Genomic DNA, 21,799 nt, shown 5'->3' on the forward strand with positions numbered 1-21,799 from the left:
AATACCTTTCTGTAGTTATAGGATACTTATACCTTACTTTTAGGTCAACCCAGGGAAAGACCTTGACAAGTTCAAACTGAGACATCATTTGTTGTGCCCCAAAGGTAGTTCAATTAATGGCTTTATAGATCCAGCTTTCACTGCAGTATTTCTTGCAGCAATTACTATTTAGAGAACTTGCTTTGCAAACAAGAGTGTACTGTTTCATTGAGATAATAGGGCTGTGGGTAGAGATTGTTAAAGACCAATCAGCAAAACCAGGATTGGTAATGAATCTGATGAGACTCTCTGTTTGACTTACAATATCTATTTTGGAGCTAAGTACGTGCTCAGTGTAATAACATTACTGATGCCTCATCTCATTTTCTGTGGCAAGGATTCTGTTTCCTGGGGTCACATAGAGAAGGTTATCTGACTCTTGTTCTTAGATGACAATGGGATTTTTTCTGTTAAAGATATTGGTCATATGCTGCATATTGGCATACAGCACTCCGATGGGCAAGAGGCTTATTTAATACTTACTGGCATTGAAGTTAATCTCACCTGGCCAGCAAATGGCTGAATAAGGCCTAAAATACCTTACTAGGTATAGTTAGAATGCAGGTAATTAATATTCCATGTTCTAAAAATACAGATGCCTATTATGAACTCAACAGTTGTGTAAGGAGTGGCTATAGAAGATGCAAATTCAGCATACCATTCACATCTCTCTATTTCTGATGAGATTTCATTTATAAAACAGGATTAATATTTAAGATGCAGATTTTCAAGATATCTTCAGGTCCTCTTTGTCCTGATATATGGAATAACAGTTTTTCTTAAACAGAGAAGAGTATTAATCAAAACAGGTATAACTCAGAGGGAAAAAATAGCTTCTTAAAACAGCTTGAGTTCCAGCTCTCTTTCCTTGTTCAGAAAGGATCAAATTCCATTTCTAGTTCTGTACCCCATGGATAGACATTTCAAAGCTGGATAATACTCTACTAGTAAGAATGCCATCACATCTGGCATGTCTTATGTGACCAGTCTACTCAACAATAGAAAAATACACTGCTATTCCCAGTGTTACGTACATTTATTCAGAAACTCTATTTTTAAAAGATTGGTTAATTATTTTTATTATGTTAACATTTATAATTATGCAACTTAGTTAAAGAAAGGGAAAAGTCTTTTCCTTTGATTTGTAAAAGTTGTCAAAAAGGATTTTTTTGTGAACAATTGCATGATGTTTATTTCTTGAATTCCTTTGAAGAATCAGGAATATTTGTATAGTGTATCTGATTACACAGACTATGGATTGATTCAATATTGTAAATCCTAGCATTTGTACTTGGGCACATTTGATCTTACGGTCTCAGTGCTCTATGCCTTATGTAAGTACACAGTAACAGGCATTTCCACCCTGACAGAATTTGCTGTCTAAATAGACAAGACGACCCAAACACAAGAAGAAAATTAAAAGGAAAAAGAGATTAGATGTCTCTCCAAAAGCACTGTGGGGCAAGTCTGTGCATAGCTCTGTGTGAACGGAATGAGTTAAATCTTCTTCTGTATTTTTTGTCTTGCAGCTATTATGCAAATTTATTTTAAGATTATATTATTATATTAAATAGCAACCACTGCAGTATATTGCAACTAAAAATAGTTCCTCTCCAATAACAATCCAGCCTTGTTCTGCATTGCCCATCCTTACCCTCCTCTTAGCACTACTGATAAAGAAAGTGTAAGAGTGAAAATTTGGTTACCTTGGCTAATTGTCATCATGACCATTTTTTATTTATGGCACAAAAATTTGTAATCCTCAGTATTTGTGATCACAGAGTGTTAGAGAATATCGGACTGAAGCTGTCTAGAATTAATTGCTTAGCATAACTTGCTTAGCATTAGTAGCTAAATTTGCTGAAGCCTTAGGCCTCAGGCTGTGAACTTTTACTTAACTTTTACTTAGATAAGTAAAAGGGGGCCCCAGAGCCGGTTCAAGCTGGAGGGATAAAGAAGTTACTTGGACAGCAGGAGCAGCCAACCTTGAAGAAAAGCAGCRGCCTGCCTAGAGACAATGAAGGGGCCCAGTGAAGAAGGGGAAGACCCCAGACCTAACTATTACTATTGGTCCAAACTATCGCTTAAGGGGTGGGGAATTTAGATTGTAAGGGTATAATTGTCCAGGGATTTCTTTGTTCGGGGTCCCTCTTCGGAGGCACCCAGCTCGAGCTGTAATTACCACACGTGTATCATTAAATTTTATTTCTCTCCAATCTGACTTCGAAATTCTGCCTCAGCAGGAACCTAGGGTCGGACCCTGTTATGGTGGCTGGCGAGCCTAATATTTTCCATAACAAGAGAAGATTTTTTCATATAAAAACAAACACCTACTATGATGGTTCTCTAATGATAGTATTTGAAAGAGACCATTGAAGGTGTACATAGAATATATATGGAGATGTCAGCTGGAGGTTTACAGAAAAGGAAGAAAGACAATCAATCAGAGTAAACAATGAACAGACAAAACCAGTGATGTAAGTTTTGGGCCACTAGGAAAGTATAAGGTGTGGAGATCTGTTAAGAACTATGGAAGGTCTTTGAGGAACAAAAAATGTAATGACTTTCCATTTACTTCTCTGGGTGGGGCAGAGAGGTTTCTTAAAATGAATTGCTAGCAATGGAAAAACATATGCTAGATAAAAAGGCATGGAAAAAAGTGTAAGAGTGGTCATGTCCTTTTAGATTTTACAGATTTGGGGAACTGTAAAAATAGTAGTGAAGCTACTAGTAGAATCTTTATTATAGATCTGAAAGTCTTAAAATCTTATTTGAAGACTTGTAAAAATCATAGAACTCATTGGATTTCATGTTACTTTTCACCAATTAAAAAATTTCACGTATGGCTTAGCCATGGGCTATTGCATCATTCTTTTGAAGAATGATAGATTAAATTCTGAATCTTTTCGTCTTCTACATAGTGGTCCTCTATGAAAAATCTATACAGAGCACAATTTATGTGTGGGATAAGAGAGAGAATCAATAAAGAACAGAACTCCAAAAGTACAATCTAATATTAGTATTCTTGAAATTGACTGGCAGCCAGAGCACTCTAGATTTTAGGAGAATGGACTTTTAATTTTGGATTAATCTTATCAAAGGTTGAATCTGTTTAGCAGGAAATTGACTGTTACATAATACTTATTGTACTGTCTGAGTCTTGTGGTGCTTACAGGTCCCAGTCTGGATGGAGGCCCTCTTGCACTAGACATTGCACAAAGATACAAAAGGTATTTCTTAGCTACAAGTACTAACATGACAGAAAATACATAAACAGGAAGATGACACATAAACAATACAAACAAATTTATGTCTTAGGGAGCCCTCATTGGAGAACAGTGATTACTTTTCAGTTTCGCTGATTTCTATGAGAGTTCAGCAGACTCTGGTCGTTTAGTGTCAGGCTCAAAATAATTTGACACTAGATGCATCCTAGTAGTCCCACCTTGATAAATGGCCATTGAGAAACTGTGCACTGTCAATGTTTTTGATCCAACAGTGGGATTTTTATACATGAACGTGTATGTACTTTTCTTGTATATTGATCACAGAAATAAAATTTAAAACCAAGTTGTTCAAATTCTCTGTATTTTGGTTATTTCAGTATGTTGGGCTAGACTCTTTGGATACTATATCGCAGAACAAGTGCACTCCCCAGTATCTCTCACAGTCTTTGTTCCCTGATCACTCCTATCAGTACACCAGTAGGGAAGCTGAGTGATGAGCAGGAAGGCACCCACAAAACATCACTCCTGCAAGCACCAGAGCACTTGGGGGACCGGAGATGGGGCTCCCATGCAGTCAAGGTGCAAACAGGGTGCACCTGGAGCTATGTACTGCAAAGCCCCTGGGTCCCACATTTTAGAAACGCTGCTCGCTTACATCACTGTGTGAACTTATATTATTCTAAGAAATGTTAGAGTAAATTTTCACTGAGCATGTGAATCTCTGTAATAGTCTTGTTGTATGATGATCTAAAGATATATAAAAAATCTGTAATGAGGGGTAACCTCTTTTATGAAGTCAGCTGATAGCACTAGAAAAAAACAGACAAAGTTCCATGAACACAATCTTTTTCAGGTCACTCTTGAGCTCCATGCCTTGTCATTTTTAATTCCTACATTAGAATAGAACTGTGTGGTCCTGCGAGCAAAAATACATGTGCAAAATGATAAAAATGTGCAGTCGTTTGTTACAAAGTTACTGAATGTATCAAGGCTCAGAAAAGGAAAAGGTACATCACACCAAGAGCCCAGAATGCCTGGTTTTTCACTGGCAGAAGGTTTGCCATGAACAGCTTAATTTAAGTTTACCCATGCAACTCAAAATTAGCAAAGCAGAGTCAGGATCTGCAATCATACCCTTCTGAGCTCACCTGTCCAGTTTTAAAACTTGTTTACATACTACAATCTCACTGTACTCAGATTTTTTAAAACTCTTTAAAAATATTTTAAATTATTCCAACAACAATAAACTTAAATTCCTTCATTTAAACAAGTGTTTTTCTACACTGTTTTACATAAACATAAATTAATTCATAATATAGTTCAGACTAATCAAATGCTTTTATTTTAGCAAAATACATGCTATATATATGTATATATCACATTGTTGAGAAGCTTTACTTTCATGGATCACTGATTTTATGCAATAGGTATCTCAATATCTCTTTTTGTAGCTTTTCCTGTTTGCACAAAATATTTAAATATTCATTGTCTGACAGAGACAATGGGAATGACTGTGGCCTGGTTGGAGACAAATTAGATTTACTTTAACTGAAAAAAATAGCAAAATACAGCTGCTCAGGCTTATTCAGAATAGAAATTATGGAACTATCAGTGTTCTGAGAAGAGAATGTTTTAGTAAAAATTAGGATGAGAATTTGTGAGTAATTAAACAAACATTTTTTAAATTTTACTTTTAAAAAATGTAGCTAAAAAATGTTACTAATTCCATGGAACACTCACTGTTAATGATAAAACACAGAATAACATCCCAGAAAAAAAGCAAAAAGGATCTACAAGCTCATTAGTGTATGTCCTTGCAGTGAAGGAGAGCTCTTGCTGTGAAAGTGTGTTCTTTACAGTACATTTTTATAGCTGTCTAGTCTAGTTTTAAATGTTCCAAATGATTGGGCACCCCCAGTTTAATATGGCATGCTATTACACAGTCTAGTAAGTCTAACTGTCAGAAAGTCTTGCTTGATTTTCGTTAAAATTTTCCTTTCTTAATTCCTTACATTCTTAGTTTCATATTTCTTGTATTTCCTTAAGTAATCCTCTCCATCTTTGGCTGAACTTGCCAAGTATTTAAGTTGCTGTTTATGTAAGTATTTAACCATATAATCAATTAATATATTTTAAAATACATATAACACTCATATATAGATTGAGACTTGTATCATTATCTGCTAGCTAATGTATATAGCCATTGTTTAGCAAATTATATGTAGTTAGGTCTTCAACATTTTCTCATACAATTAAATATCAATAAATTGACATTGCCTTATAGAAAACTTTGGAAAATAATTTTAAAAAATCATATTTCATACTTTGTCTATGTTCATTATTAATTGCCAATGAAACCCCAAGAGGATTATGAAAGCTTTATCTCTGTGATAAAAGTTGTTGGGTATGGGTATATGGGTAGAGCACTCACTAATTACAAGCGGGCCAGAAGAAAAAAAATCTTCAGATGATACTTGGAAAATCCTGCATTTGTTAGTACAGTTGCTGCAGTTGGACAATTTGTTCCAGTGCCAGAAATATGTGCACATAAAACAGAAACTGGAGGTAGAGACCAATCTCTAGTTCAAGCATATAGACAGCCCTTCCCACTTCTCACTGCCTGGATCTGTACTTCCAGCTGAAGCAGAGACACAAGAGTAGGCTAAAATTTATCCTGTTCTTAGGAAGAACCATGCTTCGAATATGCATTGCTAGACTGGACATAGCATGCTTGGTCTTTCACAGGCCAGGTTCATTCCTGTTGTGATAAGGTGAGCTATAGATTGTTTTAAGGCTTAGTATTAGGGCTTGAGTTTTCTCTTGTTAGTGATTCAGAACCAAGTAAGGCTTAACATGGATGGCAGGAGAATAGGGGATTGAGTGCAGATTCAAACTGTGTTTGACTGATAGCACAGCTACAGCCATAAAGACCTGCTTGTCTCTCTTTTACACTGCAGTTAAAAAAATTGTCAGAGAAGAACCTATGCTAGATGCCAAACTACAGCCTGGAGGAAGGCAACTGGTTATCCTGGGAAAAACTCTTCTTTCATGTTTACTTGTCCTTATTAACATGAAATACAGCACAGAGTTGCCTTGACCTTTCTTATTCCAGGATACCCTGACAGTTGTGGTTTCCACAATAACACATGGAACTTCGGGTTTCTCCATCAGTGGCTAAAAAGAAATTATCAGTAATCGTTGGCCCTATACATCTGAATGCTATCATAATTGAATTAATGTGGGGTCTCTGAAAAAGAATTCCTTTTGGATCAGAAGTGGTAATCATTTGATCAGGTGCATTTTTCACACCTGAGTTTTAGAACACTATCTTGATAACCTATCAAATGCAATAGTGACTTAAAAGTTTTGGTCTGAGTCTTCACTGATTGTTATGTAATGGATCAGTATTATGGGTGAAGTTTTGAGGCCTTGAATACTAATTTTACATGTGACAGCAGGGAGGACAGCTGAAGATTGTTATATTCAGGAGAAAATGTGAAATCAATCTTATCAACCTAGTTTACTCTAAAGAATATACAGAGAAGAGGAAAGTAAAAATTAGAAAAGAAAAATACACCCCACCAAACTCAAAAATACCAGTCTGCAGCAATGCAAGCAGTTTAGAAAACACAGATTATACTGTAAAAACATGTATCAGTTATGTAACAAACTCATCCAGAGGTCAAATACTTCTTTTTTATACCTCCTACTTAGAAGCTAATCTTTGTAAAGCTTTCAGATGCTATGAGTTGTGTAAAGCATTGTTAGACAGATTAGCTCAACACTGTCTTTTCCAAACTGTTTGCCGGTCATGCAGCCTCCTAGAGTCATGTCAATATGGATTTGGTATGTTGGGTACATGTTAGCATGGGAGATATATAAATAATTTAAGAATCAAATTCCTAAATATAGATCCTCAGAACTTCTTCTTACATGTCAGATAGATACAGGTGTACTAATATCCCTGCAGTTAAATTATCTGATCACCACTGAGCATGCACACAAACACTGCAATGAGGCTGGCCAGCCTGTAATTCCCTGGATTGTCCTTCTGGCCTTTTTGGAAGATGGGTGCAGCACTTGACTTCCTCCAGTTGTTGGGGATCTCCCCAATCTCCATGACCTTTCAAACATGACAGAGGGTGAGTTTGCAAGGGCATCAGCCAGTTCTCTCAGCACCCTTGGATCCATCTGATCCTATGGACTTGTGTGGGTCACGTTCTCTCAATTAATCCCTGACTCCACCCTCATCCACTGCTGGTCATTCACCTTGAACCCTTTCACTAAGTACACAGGTCTCAGAAACCTTGCTGGAAAAGACTGAGGCAAAGAAAGCAATGAGTACCTCAGCCTTGTCTGTGTCTGCTGTCACTAAATCACCCAACCCATTCAGTCATGGGCCCACATTTTCCTTGTTCAGCCTTCTACTACTAATGTAGTTGTAGATGCTCTTCCTGTTGCCCTTGATGTCCCTTGCAAGTTTCAACTGCAGCTGAGCTTTGGCTTTTCTGACAGCATGCCTATGTGCCCAGGCAGGTTTTTAAATTCTTCCTTTGTAGCCTGTCCCAACTTTTCCTTCCTGTATACTTCCTTTTTGCATCAGAGCTCCATCTCGAGCTCCCTGCTCAGCCAAGCCACGGTACATCTACCTGTCTTCCTGCTACATTTACTTGTCTTTCGAAGTATCAGGATGGATCGTTCTTGCATTTGGATGATGCTGCCTTTAAAGACTTGCCATGTTTCCTGAGCTCTTTTACCCTTCAGATCTGCCTCCCATGGGACCTCACCTGCCAGTTCCCTAAATAAGCCAAGTCTGCTCTCCTGAAGTCCAGGGTCTGTAATCTGCTGCTCTCCTTTTATGAAATGAAAGAAAATTCCATACAGTTTTGTAATGTTTGTTTAATTCTGAAGGCCTTTGAAACGATAGAGTTCAGAAAAGAGCCCTTTTTTCATCATCCTTTCGAATATCTTCAGGGAGTAGATATATTTGTTCATCTTGCTCCATGTCTATACCTGTTTCATGTTTTTCTTTATCAGCTTACCTTGTTTGTTAATATCAGCTTACCTTGTTTGTTAATATTTATTACACTGTCTGTTTTTGGGGTTGAGACAGGAGATGTGTCCATGAATTGATTCTATGCCAGAGCCTGTTGAAGCTCTGTTCACGGTTTCATTAATATTATAATCTGGATCTATGATTAGACAGAGCATGTAATTTTAGTATGCTCTAAGTTATTATTTTACCAAAGATTTAAGGATGTTTTACAAAAACAGAAGGAACTTTTATCCTACAAAAATGAACTTTTAGGTCTAAACAAAAATTTGGCAACTTGGAGCGGACTCATCACAAAAGCTGTGCTACAGAAGTGTGTAATTCAATTACTAGAGCACCAAAAACCCCATGCACTATACTTCAAAAATCTTTTCTTAGTAAGACTACATCCTAAAATCATACTATTTTGAAAGTTTTCTTTGAGTAAAAACTGTATGCAGAACTGTATTATAAAAATACCTTTCTAAATGCTCATCATGTCTTTTTTTCTAAACGTCTATCAATCTTAGAAAATAATACTTTTTTTCTTGTATTATTTTACAGAGAAACAGTTCTTAATATTTTTTATCTATTTATATGGTAACATTGTTAATGGAATAACATTTAAGTGTGTTTATAAAACTAGGACTGAATACTTTAAAGCATTTGCTAAAAATAAAATATTTATTATATATATTCTCTCTTTTTCAAACAGTTAAGCAAAACTTGGAGGCATAAAAGTTTACTTCCTTCAGGAAAAAGAATTGATGATAGCGTTGGTCATTTCTACAACTGTTACCCTCTTTCCTTACAAACAATACTTCCTTAGACACAAGAAAGGATTCAGATTCTTCATATAGAGTTCTACACTTTGAACAAGCATTTAACATCTAGACTTTTTCTTAGCCTTTTCTTAGAGGCTACCAGCACTTTCTGGATGATATTTCTAAAGTCTTCTGAGTTACTTCTTGTATTTACAGACACACTGTGTTAAAACAATATCTAGCAAAAACCTTCTCAGTTCTTCCATGGCCTCACATGTACTTTTGCTGGGAATTGTGACATATGCCTGTACTTTGGACAAATGTTCTTACTGTTCTATATCTGAATTTGATATTTCCGTAGAATTATCCTAAATGAATGAAGATGTTACCGTTGAGTCACTATTTGACTGGATATGTCAGGAATACAGAGTCTTTAACAGAAAATTAGAGAAAATCCTTATAATCATGGAATTTATAGTCCACCCTGCGCAAGGATATAAGTCTGCATTACTTGAGTAGTTATCCCACTGCTCTTGTTGCCAAGATGAGAAAATATTGTACCTCAGCAGACTGAGGTATTTGGTGCCTTCCTTGCAGATAAGCAGTAGGAGATAGTAGTTCCTGAAAATGGAGTTTCCAATGATATTTTATTATTTTAGACCTGACTGATAGAAATACCCAATTCCATACAGAAAAAAACAAACCAACAGAAAATAAATTTAAAAATTCCTTTTTAAAAAATAAATCTGAGTCACCCAGAAAACAATTTTAAGTAATTTTACTTGTTGATATTCTCTATGATTTATGATGTACAGCCACTAAGTGAACATCATCCTTATGAACTGAAAAACAGAAAAATTGTATGTGATCTAAGATGTTCTGCACTGTACTATGTATGACAGTAACAGTGCTGAAAAAAATTTATGTGAGGGAAGAAACTTCATGGGAATCCAAGCAGTAGTAGCTATATTAGTAAGTAGCACTTAAAATTCACCAACTTAAAGTAAAAGAAAGCAGAGTATAGAAATGCTTCTATGAACATCAAATGCCCTTCATTTAGTGACAGAGACATAATAAGATAGATGATTGGAACTTTAGTATAACAATTTCTTCAATGGCAGGGGCAGAGCAGTAGGAATTTACTATTATTGTTTTTCTTGTAACAATTCTATTCAAGTCGTCTGTATATCATGACTGCATTTTAGGAACAAATTAGCTTAGCTTTGCTATTCACTGATGCATTTTATTTCATTCTGACTAAAGCTACATCTTGCAGACTTCCATAAGTTACCTGTTAATCTGCTACATGCAAAATATGTTGTAAATATTAACATATATATCACAGTGGAAAGTTATTATATTATATATACTATAATATTATATATATAATATATAATATATAATATACAATATATAATATTATATATATAATATAGCTGCTTAGCCTAAAGCATGAAGTAGTATTAATTACCTCTGGGCTTTAATTAATCAGCCAAATAAATTGTTAAATTTTAGACACTGATAAACAGGAGAAGATAGCTAAGAAAAAACAGCAACATCTTAATACCATAGAATTCTGTGGAAGATAAAATTACAGAAAACACATTTTTAAAAAACTAAACAGAGACTATGAGATAAGAGTAAAATATATTCTCTTCACAGCAGTTAGAATCCACTTCAATAAAAGGAATCAATGACTTCACTATCTTAAAGATTATTACTAATACAGAAATTATACATGGATAAATTTGTTCAAAGACGGATATTTTACATATACTTTCAACATAAGTACAATTACAATTGAGAAGGAAGAAAAAAGAACCATGTATTTCATACAGAGAAGCTGATGTACATATGAAATTAGTGAAGTAGTGAGGCAGGAAAAAGAACAGAATATGACTAGAAAAAGAATGGAAAATTAAAGAAGACACTTACTGGAGAAAACCACATCACTTTAAGAATCCAAATTGTCAAAGAAAAATTCACAACTAGGATGATCAGCAGGAGGAGAACAAATAGGTAGAGGCAACGCTTTCTCCAGCCATAAATGCCAATTTTGTAGACATATTCATTCTTTGGCCTCTCTAGGCTAGTCCCTGGTGCTGTTGTTGTGTATTGTTCACGTACCATCTGCTATGTAATGAAAAAAAAAGAGACTGATTAGTTATTTGAGTTAATTAAAAAAAAATTAAAAAAACAAAGTAAATATTAAGATATAATTGTAATAGAAAGTTACTAGAAACTAGAAATCCTTACAAAGTTTTGCCTGGAAAACATTTTCATAATATCTTATTTTTTGATATACACAATGTGGGGTTGTTTTAACTTATCAACTGCATTAATTGCTATTTGCAGGAGGCACAAATTTATTTTATCCTACATAGAATTGCAAAACTTTCCTCCCATTTTTCATAATATTCTGACTCCCTCATCACAAAATAGCTCTAAGGATCACTTCATAATCTGCAGCTCACAGAACAATATTATTTTACAATAGAACTACTCTTACTAGTGGTTAATAAATTGTTTCTACCTTGCAAGTACATGATTTAAAAACACCTCTGCATATTTTTTCCCCAATTCAGTAACAACATGCATTCTTTGTGTTGCAAAACTAAACTGCATATCACTGGAATGCCAAAATATGTTAAACTTCAAAACCTGTATACAAAGTGAAATAGTTCTTAATATTGCAAAGGAAATCATGATTTCTCAATTCCTTATCAGACATTAATATTTAAAAATATATTAGCAGTAAAAAAATTACTTCGTAGGGGAATACCACTTCCTTCATTCTATATTATGTATTTCAAAGAAGCATTTGTTTTAATTTAAAGAAATCTTACTAGACTGCACTTCCTTAAAACATGAGGATATTCACTGATTTCCACCTTTACAGTATAGATATCACCAACAAACCTTTCATTAAAGTTTACATTTGAGCTGAGAGAATAAAACCTCAAAGGCTGAAGCTGCTTATCAAGAGCAACAGTGGGTAATATCGCTCTCATTTCCCTGATACAAAAAGAAGAAAAACCCTGCAATGGATGTAAAAAAAGAAAATAGATATAGTAAATTCAAGTACTTTCTATGAGTCAGGTAACTCCAAGGGCATCTCACATTCAAGAACTGGTCCACTTCCCTACAAGAAAATATTCCCAAATAAGAGTGCCTTCAGATAGGTTTCATATGAGGTCTCCTCTCAATTCTGAATTTACTCCTGGGAATTAGATCACTATTGTCGGCACATGCAATTTTCAAAACTTTATTAAATTATATCCTTGCCCAGCTGCTAAATTACTCCAAATCATTAAAGAAGCTCTTTCTAAGTCTCCTGCAGAGCCATCCTGTGTCTGTAACAAGCTGGTGGCTCTCAGTTCTGACCCTCATCTCTAGAAATACATCAGTCTTTTGTGTTATATAGCTTCCTATAAATCTACAAGTCAGAGAACACAGTATAAGTTTACAATTAAACTGAAGTTCATACATTATTATTTATCTCCTTGCACATTTGCAGCATTCATCTTACTTTTGAATTTTTTATTGAAAAAGCTGTAATTCAGAAAATCTTTCAAAGTTTTAATTTATTGCTTATTCATATAAAAAATGAGATTTGATCATTGGCAGTTCATAATGTAGCTGCACTACTGCCATAATGAGATAATAATTTCGTCAATTTGTTGCCGCTATCAGTTCCAGTAGCCCAGGATCCTCTGTAGACAAAACTTTCCTTTAGCTGAAAATATTGAAAATTGTATAAAGATATATTAGCAGAGAACCACAGATTCTGATATAACTTGGCATTACTATAATAAAATTTGTAGATTTACAAGATGGTAGTTAATATTGACAATGTGAACTACTTTTGTTTAAAAAGATCAGATTACATTTTTCAGTTTTGCACATTTTTCAAGGACCTGGTACTGATGATAAGATACTGTGTGTTTATGAGCCACTACCAGTTTTGTTGCTGTCTCACTAATCGTTGTATCACAAGTCATAACATTCATAGAGAAGTTGCCTTTTATCTTAAACTATTTTACCATGCTCTGCCAAGTAAGATAAATTGGGACATTTATACATGCAATGGACTTAATAAAGTAAATCTTTACCCTCACTTCCGCACAGATTTTTCCCGAACACTAAAACTTACAGAATAGGATGCAGTAACTGGTATCTGGTGATACCAACAGACATATTTAGAGAAATTACCTGCACAGTTCTTGCCCATGTATAGTACCATACCATGTAATATTCTAACATGGAAAATCCTCAGTTTCTTATTCTTTCCTTCATTCCACATACATGCAAAGGGTTAGTATAACAAGAAATGAGATAGATGAGAGCTAGAGAAACTTTTGTAGTAACATAATCCTCCTTCAAAAAGATAGACTGCTTGGATTTTGAGAACATGAAAAAAAATCCACTTCTAAGAATACTTAAAAGATTGTTTCAAAAGAGCTGTGGGAAAATGGACCATTCTCTAGAAACTGTATAATCTCATGAAATTAGCTGAGCCTTCCACAATAAATGTCTAAATATGGCATCTGAGCTTCAGTTTATTGTTCCTCTGTTGCTGTCCCCTACATCCTCGAGATAAATTCCTCAGTGGAAACAGTATTTGACAAAGAGTGAATTAATTCTCAGATCTTTTGTTGGGCCTCCTGTCCCTGTTACCACAACCAATTTTATTTTATTCAAGTTCTTATGTCAGTCTCATCACACTGGTCTCAGAGGTTGGGATTCATCTCACAATGTTAGATAACAACAATTTAGCTTTCAACACCTGAGCTAGTCATCCTGGACTTCCTTCATGGTCAGTGGAGATAAATCCACTTCTGCAAGGAATTATTTATCCAACTCATTTTAGATGTGTATCTTAGACATCTGATAAACTTTTCCTTAAATGTATTTAATTTCTCTCTATAAAAAGAAAAATAAAGAAAGCCTAGGATGACTATACACTGCAGACATAAGCATTTGATCAGATTAATTTCAACCAGAACAATTTTCAGAAGTATGCAATCTAACAAGAAGATAGGATTCTTTTGATTCCTATTCTCCTCTCTTCCACTTTCATCCTGTTGTAAAATGTTTATTGTGTAAGTCAAAGATTTTATACATAATGTGCTATGTACTGCTGTTTAATGAGGCAAGGTCAAAATCCATTATGCATTTTATCAAAAAATGATGAATTTTGTGATTGTTTTCAGCCCAGCAGAAATTCTACAGGGGATATCTCCCAGTGCAGCTCTGTTCCCTGCACAAATTATTTTTTCTTGACAGAAGACAGTTCTGTTGTTTCTGAGCATTAGGACTATTGAAAATTGCTCTGGTCATAGCAACTGCGTATTAAGTAATGCTGGTCCAGACAACTGATTACTTTGAAAAGAAGCATGAAACTTTTTTACTTAACACACTATTTCATGAGGTTGTAATAAAGAGGTTTTTAAGAGAACTAGTGGCCTGGGACCTAGTAACTGAAGGTGAAATACTATAAGAATTGATACTGTTGGACTGTTTATTCTGGATGTTCATTGTTCTGATAGTTCCCCATACTACTGACTTACATGATTATGAGCTGAAATTACATAGAAGAATGCTCTCAGACCTGCCTAGATAAGTCAGAGAGAAATTCTTTTATAGCTTCCAGCTGTTTTGGGGAGCTTGGCTGAAAAGAAAACCTTAGACCCCTTCACCAGAAGTCTGGTGAAGTCTTGGCTGGTGAATTCTACCAGGATTCAAGTGAGGCTCTTAGAACAACAGACATTTTGTACCATGATGAAAAATACAGTTTGAAATCATATTTTGTTTGAAATCATTATCTAACAACCATGAAACTGTAAGCTGACTGTGTAGCAGCATGCTAAACAGACCCCAAGATAGAAATAGATAGACATGCGGGTGTACACGTTAGTTGGACAACTAATAAAGGTACACAAAGAACAATGACTTTGGTAACTGCAAACTTTATATTCTTTTAAAAGGAGGCAGCACATAGTGATGAGCTACAGAGAGAGGGAAGAGTCTTTGCAACCTATAGTGCAGATGAAATAGTGATTTAGTTTCAGATTGCAAATTATGACATAATTCAAAATGGGCCATAAAAGAATGTATTATTTGGATCATGTCATCATTAACATAATAATAAGACAGTCTTCTGCTTAACTGGAAGTGGAATTTCTTGGTGTTCCTCCTACATATAGGCCCACCATCAATGAGAAGTCAAATAGGACTAAGTCAAATAACTATATATTCCTTACTGATTTTTGTATATGCAGCCATAATTCACAGGGTCTAGCTCTATCATGGCAGCTAGCTATTTGAAAGTGTTTTCCCAATAGTGATTGCCTGTTTTACTGGTACCCATTTTCAACCAATTACTTCTTATCTATTTGCTGATTTAAACCAGATACTGAACGCAAATTAGATGCTAAATGATTTGTTATAGATTTGTTATAGATTTTGATAACTACAACTTCTGAATTATCTGCACACTGTTAATATTTTGACCATGTGAAATTTTCTCATGTCTTTAGTGGTTATATGCAAATGTTGCATGGAACAAAAGAAATTCATGCCTATAGGAGCATATATGAGAGCTACTAATGAGAGAGGTATATATTCTTTTCATTGTGCTACTAAAGCTGCCCTCTGGAAATACTGAGCCATGACAGAACATTTCCTTGGATCTATTCCACTTTTTTCATGCAGGATTTAGAGACTGGCTTCTGTGATTTGCATAATTCAGAGGTCCAGGAAATTTTTATATTTATACCTAGATAATGAAAGACTGGCCATCAGTAATGTTACTGTTGTTTTTAGGTTAGTGTGGGCCTAAAGCTCAAAAAGTTATTCCAATAGCTCTGGAATATTCAGTTGAGACAACTGTGCTTTGAAGAAGGAATTTTCAAATTTGTCAGTAAGCCTGCTTGGGAAAGCAAGCCTGAGTAGAAGCTTGTTAATCATATTTTCAGGAATTATTTATTCTCACAGTGATTACTGAAGACAGAATAATATTTCAATTAAAATAACAGTCTCAGTTTTTCATTTCAATTGCAAAAATATATTTACAAAAATATGTTTCTTCTTCACTATTTTTGTTCATAAATGGCTACGTTATTTTCTTGAATTTAAAAAAAAATTCTCCTTACTGCATAGTTCAGATCTGTATTACCTCAATACTTTATATGTTATCATAAAATAACCGATAATAATAAGCAATTAGAAAGCATAATTTAAAATTTAAAATTACTTTAGTAGGTTAATACTATAACCAACTATAGCTTCATTAATAATTAAACAATTATTAGCATTTTATATTTTGGACTGTTCAACTGTACTGAAAGTTTCAGCAAAGAGATAAAAAGCTTAACACTCAAGAGATACCTCTTCAAGTCAGAATTAAGACGAACTGGTGAGGTATCATGAAGAAATGTGCACCACTGATGCTCATATACATGTTCTTCTGAAAGGGAACTTCAGACACCAGTGCTTCTACTTTTTACCCTGTAAATGAAGTATATTCGCATACAAGAAAATTAAGAGTATATGTGGGGGTGAAAGAGATGATAGTGTGCTAAAGTAAAACAGTTGAGTAGACTATTCATATAATTTTAAATTTTCCCTAAATTTTTGTGTTATTATGAACAAACTGTAAACTGAAATAAAAACACCTATCAATTCAGGCAAGTAAGAAGTACTTTTTACAATCTGCATACAGTATCTTCATGGAACATTATCTTCAGTAATGTTGTACGTATATAATGCATTGGGCTAGACAGTTGTTACATAGTATGAACATCCAGAAGTACATTAAGATTCTGACTTCACAATTTCGTGGCAATCAGGCATGCAATAAAAGGCACACTTTTATCTTTGTAGAGGACAGAAGCAATCCACTGATTAAGCATTAGGAAATAAGTGCAGCCATCATATTTTCCTGCTGGAGGAAGAAAAGGTGAGGCAAAGGTAGTCCAAAAAAAAAAAAAGAAAAGAAAAGAAGGGAAGCATTTGGAATCCCTATGGAAAAACTTTCAAGCACAATCAGACAGGTGGAGAAAACTCAGACTTTTGTGACTAGATGAAACTTTTCTAATACTTTTTAACCTTCATTCCGATATCATGTATTTACTATTGCTCAACTTTGTTTTGCTGAGATTTGCATATTATATGGTATATTATAGTTTGATTTGTAAACTAGCATCATCAACTAAAAAGAGCTGGATCCCTGCAGCATAATTTCTGGAAACCAGCACAGAAAAATTCATATGGCTTAGTTAACTGTTTGCATACCTCGCAGTGCAAATTTCCATAATAACTACAAGATCATCACAACTAACAGCTTTACACATTTTAAGTATTACTGCAATAGCTGACTGGTAGTCACTGACAGCATAAGAAAAAGTGCTGTATTATAACTGATTATTTTTTATATCTGTGTACTTTTGAATTTCATTCACTGTAAAAATGTTTTAAAAATATTGTTTTCAATCTTTCAGCTAGATTTATTTTTTCTCCTTTAACATATTTTAAAAATATCAGTCGGATTAGAAAAACTGACTTGCATGAAAGGCACTGTGATACTTCCTTCAGAATCAAAAGGCCAAGCAAAAATATTAGACAGATTTTTTTGTAAATTATTTTTTATTTCTGCATGTCTTACTAATATTTTGAGAAGTAGACTGTTTCTGGGATGATAAATCTTGGGTCTTTAACATAAAATACCTTAAAATTCTTTAATTTTGAAAAATTTGTGAAAAATTTGTGAAAAATTCAGTCACCCTTACAGCTAAGATTCCTTGAGCTACGTTGAGTACAATAATATGGAAAAAAGAATTTTCCAATCTCATGATTATTTATTTTCCTGATGTTTCCAACCTGTTTTACCCTGCCTTGGGAGACAAGAAGTATCTTTTCAAGAATACAAAGTGCTTAGAATAACAAATGTACAAGTGACTGGATAACAATGTGGGTGAGACACTCACCTAGATGACTGTCTCAGCCACAAGGCTGCAGATTAGTCCTCATGAAACTCTCACTACTATTACAGAAAGGAACAGTCTGTACAGCCATTGTTTTCACCTGACAACGAAAAACTGAGATCAGATAAATGGTGTCAAGACTGTTTAAGTATTTACACGAAGGACTGCAAGTCCAACAGGAGAACAGAAGATACATATGTACTGCAGCCAGTATCAGGACAGCTGACTATTCTGGCTGTGAGGATTCTCTCTCCTCCCTGGACTTAAAAATTCTTTCCATATGAAGTACAAGCCAATATGGATTCATTTCTTTAGATCCCTTTTTATTATTGAATCACATCTTCAACAAAATGTTTATAAATAAGGTAGGCACCCCAAAAATTAAAATACTAAAATTTATGAGTCTTTTTTCTTAAACTCTCAGTAAAGGTTTTCAACAGATACAAATAGACAAAATAGAAGGAAAGTGCTTAATCTGTCCTTTTGTCCTCTGAATACATGACAGAAGAAAGGTGTTTGTTATGGAATTATGGTTTATTTGTGTTATTTCATTCAATTTTAATGAACTGAAAAATGAATGTGACAAGAGGTAATCTTTGATCTATCATGTAACAGTTTTCCCAGAATAGAATCATAGAATCACAGAATAATGAAAGTTGCAAGGGACCTCTGGAGGTCATCTAGTCCAATTCTTTGCTCAAAACAGGGTCAACATCAGAAGTGGCTAATGGTTTGAGAAAAAAGGGGTAATCAGACATAGTCAGGAACTGATTTTCTTCTATAGCCTTAGCCTCTCTGAGTAATCCTGTTACACCCTCAGTATCTAGAGACTACATGACTGGCTGCCATTGCACTTGTTTTTATGCATTTTGCAAGTTCTTCCTTCAAGACTGCTTGGACTCTACTGTGTTTTTACATTTAACCTATGGAATTTTGATTTCTTCCCCATTTGGATACAACTAAAATGTTTTAATGAGTATCTTTCTACTTCTGATAACTTCTCTTGTCCCACCTTATAGCTGTGTTGGTTTAGCCTGTTGGTCCCTCCAATGTCTTTTCAAAGAGTTGTTATCCATTTGCTCTGAGCATGCAGTATGTTATCTTGAAATAGGCAGCAGGCAAAAAGCTGACTCTTAAAAATCCCTTTTTGTTTTCTTTTCACAAGCTGCTTCTTTTCTATGTACCTCTTCTTTTGTAAGTTTAGCACAATGGTTAAGATTCTTTGCCTCTGGTCGCTCCAACAAAGATATTGGTTCTAAATTCAGTATGGCCAGTGTTACAAAACACTCTTTTACAACAACATGAAAGAGACCTTTTGCACTGCTCAGGAGAAAGCCAGTAAATGATTCTGCTTCCTGAGAAGCTGCCCCTGAAAACAGTCATTAATGTTACCTAAAAATGTAGTCTGAATATTGCACCCAATCATGACATTATACTATCTACATAGAGGTAAAAGAAAAAATACAGTTTTCTTTTGTAGTGTTTCTGATCTACTACAACATGTTATACTCATTGTAATCAGCCTGTCAGGTCATTAGCGATATAGTCTTTAATATTATTATTCTTCTGCTTAGATCTCACATTTCATTGCATGTAGACTCTACCTTGATATATTTGCTTTATTAATCTGCCTTTACTGTAAACTTTTGTTAACACATAGCACAACTCATGCACCCTTGACTGTCCTTTCTGCATATTTTTATCTTGGTGTTAGCCACTGATTGTTTTCCTTCTGTAAGTTTTCAACATAACTAATAAGCTTCATTTAGTTTCCTAGCTTCCTTAGAGCTAGGCATTTTAATTTTCCTATCTTATTTTTAAGTGACAGAATATGTATACTTTTTCTTTATCTCCCATTCTTCTGTATCCAATGTAAGTGAGACTCTGTTTATTCCAATTGTTCTTCATCATTTCCTATTGCCAACTGCTTTTGTTATCTTGTATTTGGGAATATATGGTTTTTATAACTTCCCTCTTTATATCATCTCAAAATGTGCTCTTCTGCACTTTTCAGCTTTTCCTCAACCTTAAGTTTAAAAAACTCAAATCATTTTAAAGTACCATGTGCCTGGTTCCATCTGTTAAGATGAAAACGTTGTTATTGATTCCCTCTATCCTAAAAATATTTCCAGTTCCAAAATGAATTTGAACCCCTCTCCTCACTCATACTCTTTCTGTATGGCCTTGCATGTGGTAGTATGTATGTGATGTTTCAAAGATTCAGGTACCATAGCGGTCCTGGTCTTCAGTTACCTTTATCTCAGTCTTAGCTCTTCCTCCAGAATCTCTGCTAATTTCTCCTTATTAATTTTCTAGACTCTCAGGAACTTGAAGGATTCCTTCAGTTTTAAGATCACAGACCTGTACCCTTTCTTCAATCTAGTTGACAGAATCAGCTATTTTCCACAAAAATGCCTTCTTTTCCACCCAAATAGATAGAGCAAGGTTTCCCAAATACTGACACTAGGTATAAATTATCACTAACAGTACTCAATCTACTTCAAGTCACTTATTAAACTGTAGCTGCAATTACTTCTGATGCAGTTGCCCCTGCCTTGTGCACAGTGCATCCATCTTTGTGAAAATTCTGGCTCCTGCAGATCCGATATCCAGCTGCATTAGCTGGGTTTAGTAATAAAGGAAAGAGAATAAGGCAGATTAGCCTTATGTATGGATTAGAGTTTAAAATGTAGTTGTAATGCAGTCATAGAGGGATGTTACATTCCTATTCACTTGATTAAGGTTTTACGCTTAACATGAAGTTCTGCTCTCAGCATAAAAATGTACCAGAAGCTTTCATTCCACATAATATTACTAACATATATATGGATGAGAAAAGGGTTATTTCCAGTTTAATATACCATCTTAATTTTCTTCAGCATAACCTCAGCTCCTGACATTTTCTATTTTTTTTTCTACTTCATTACTGTAATAATTAAGTCTGTTGAACATCTCACTATCCTGATTAGTTTAACTACCATATTTGATGATATGCTTGCTAAAGCTGCCTTTTTGTAGGGATGCAACTGTTTCTATGAACACTGATTCTAGCGGCAGCCTGTCTAGGAAATTAAAAAAAATGACTAGATGAGCTAAGGTAGCAAATACAGGGCTTCCTTAATATTCTCCTCCTCTTTTTTCTCCCTCCCAAAAGGGGATTATTTTAATCTGAAGGGCTTCTACTCTCTTGCAAATTAAGCCTGAATGAGATTAAATCATCCATTGACTTGGATGTACAAAATTCTGAAAAAAATATCAAATTACAGAATTTTGTATAATTTTGGATATGTAAAATAAAACAGACAAGACTCTGATACAGTTACTGTCTACACTATATAGATTTATGTCCTTATGTGATCTATCCCAGCCATCCAACTTAAAATTATTATAGAAAAAACAAAATTAATTAAATTAGGCACATGGCACCTGATTGAAATCAGAAGTAAAAAAGCTGACCATTAAAAACAGACATAAAATCAGACGACATCGAGCAATATATTTCTGTATCTCTACTCACCTGATGGAAGTCAGTCAACAATGCCGTTTACCAATAGTAGCAGAAGCTGTTAACACAACTTGGTATTAAAGCAGATAGACTGTTTTCAGTACTTACCAACACCTTTGAAAATATTCTGAATTTGTATTAATTATAAGGATTAAAATTCAGGAAAAAGTTTTTTGTTTTTTTTGTTTTTTTAACTGGTAACATTCATGGGAATAAACAAAGAGGAGAAATTATACAGCATGAACTCA

At 34.5% G+C, this 21,799-nt stretch overlaps 1 protein-coding gene across 1 annotated transcript in view; it reads right to left on the reverse strand.

The window, feature by feature from the left end:
- SGCG (sarcoglycan gamma) overlaps positions 1–21,799 on the reverse strand; it is a 97,500-nt gene that overhangs the window by 58,309 nt on the left and 17,392 nt on the right. Inside the window, exon 2 of the mRNA XM_026065920.1 lies at positions 10,998–11,195. Coding sequence (XP_025921705.1) covers positions 10,998–11,192 — 195 coding nt within the window. The 5' untranslated portion in view covers positions 11,193–11,195. The remainder of the gene's footprint in view (positions 1–10,997; positions 11,196–21,799) is intronic.

This window comes from Apteryx rowi, unplaced genomic scaffold (assembly GCF_003343035.1).
Source record: "Apteryx rowi isolate R43461 unplaced genomic scaffold, aptRow1 scaffold_233, whole genome shotgun sequence".
Lineage (NCBI taxonomy): Eukaryota > Metazoa > Chordata > Aves > Apterygiformes > Apterygidae > Apteryx > Apteryx rowi.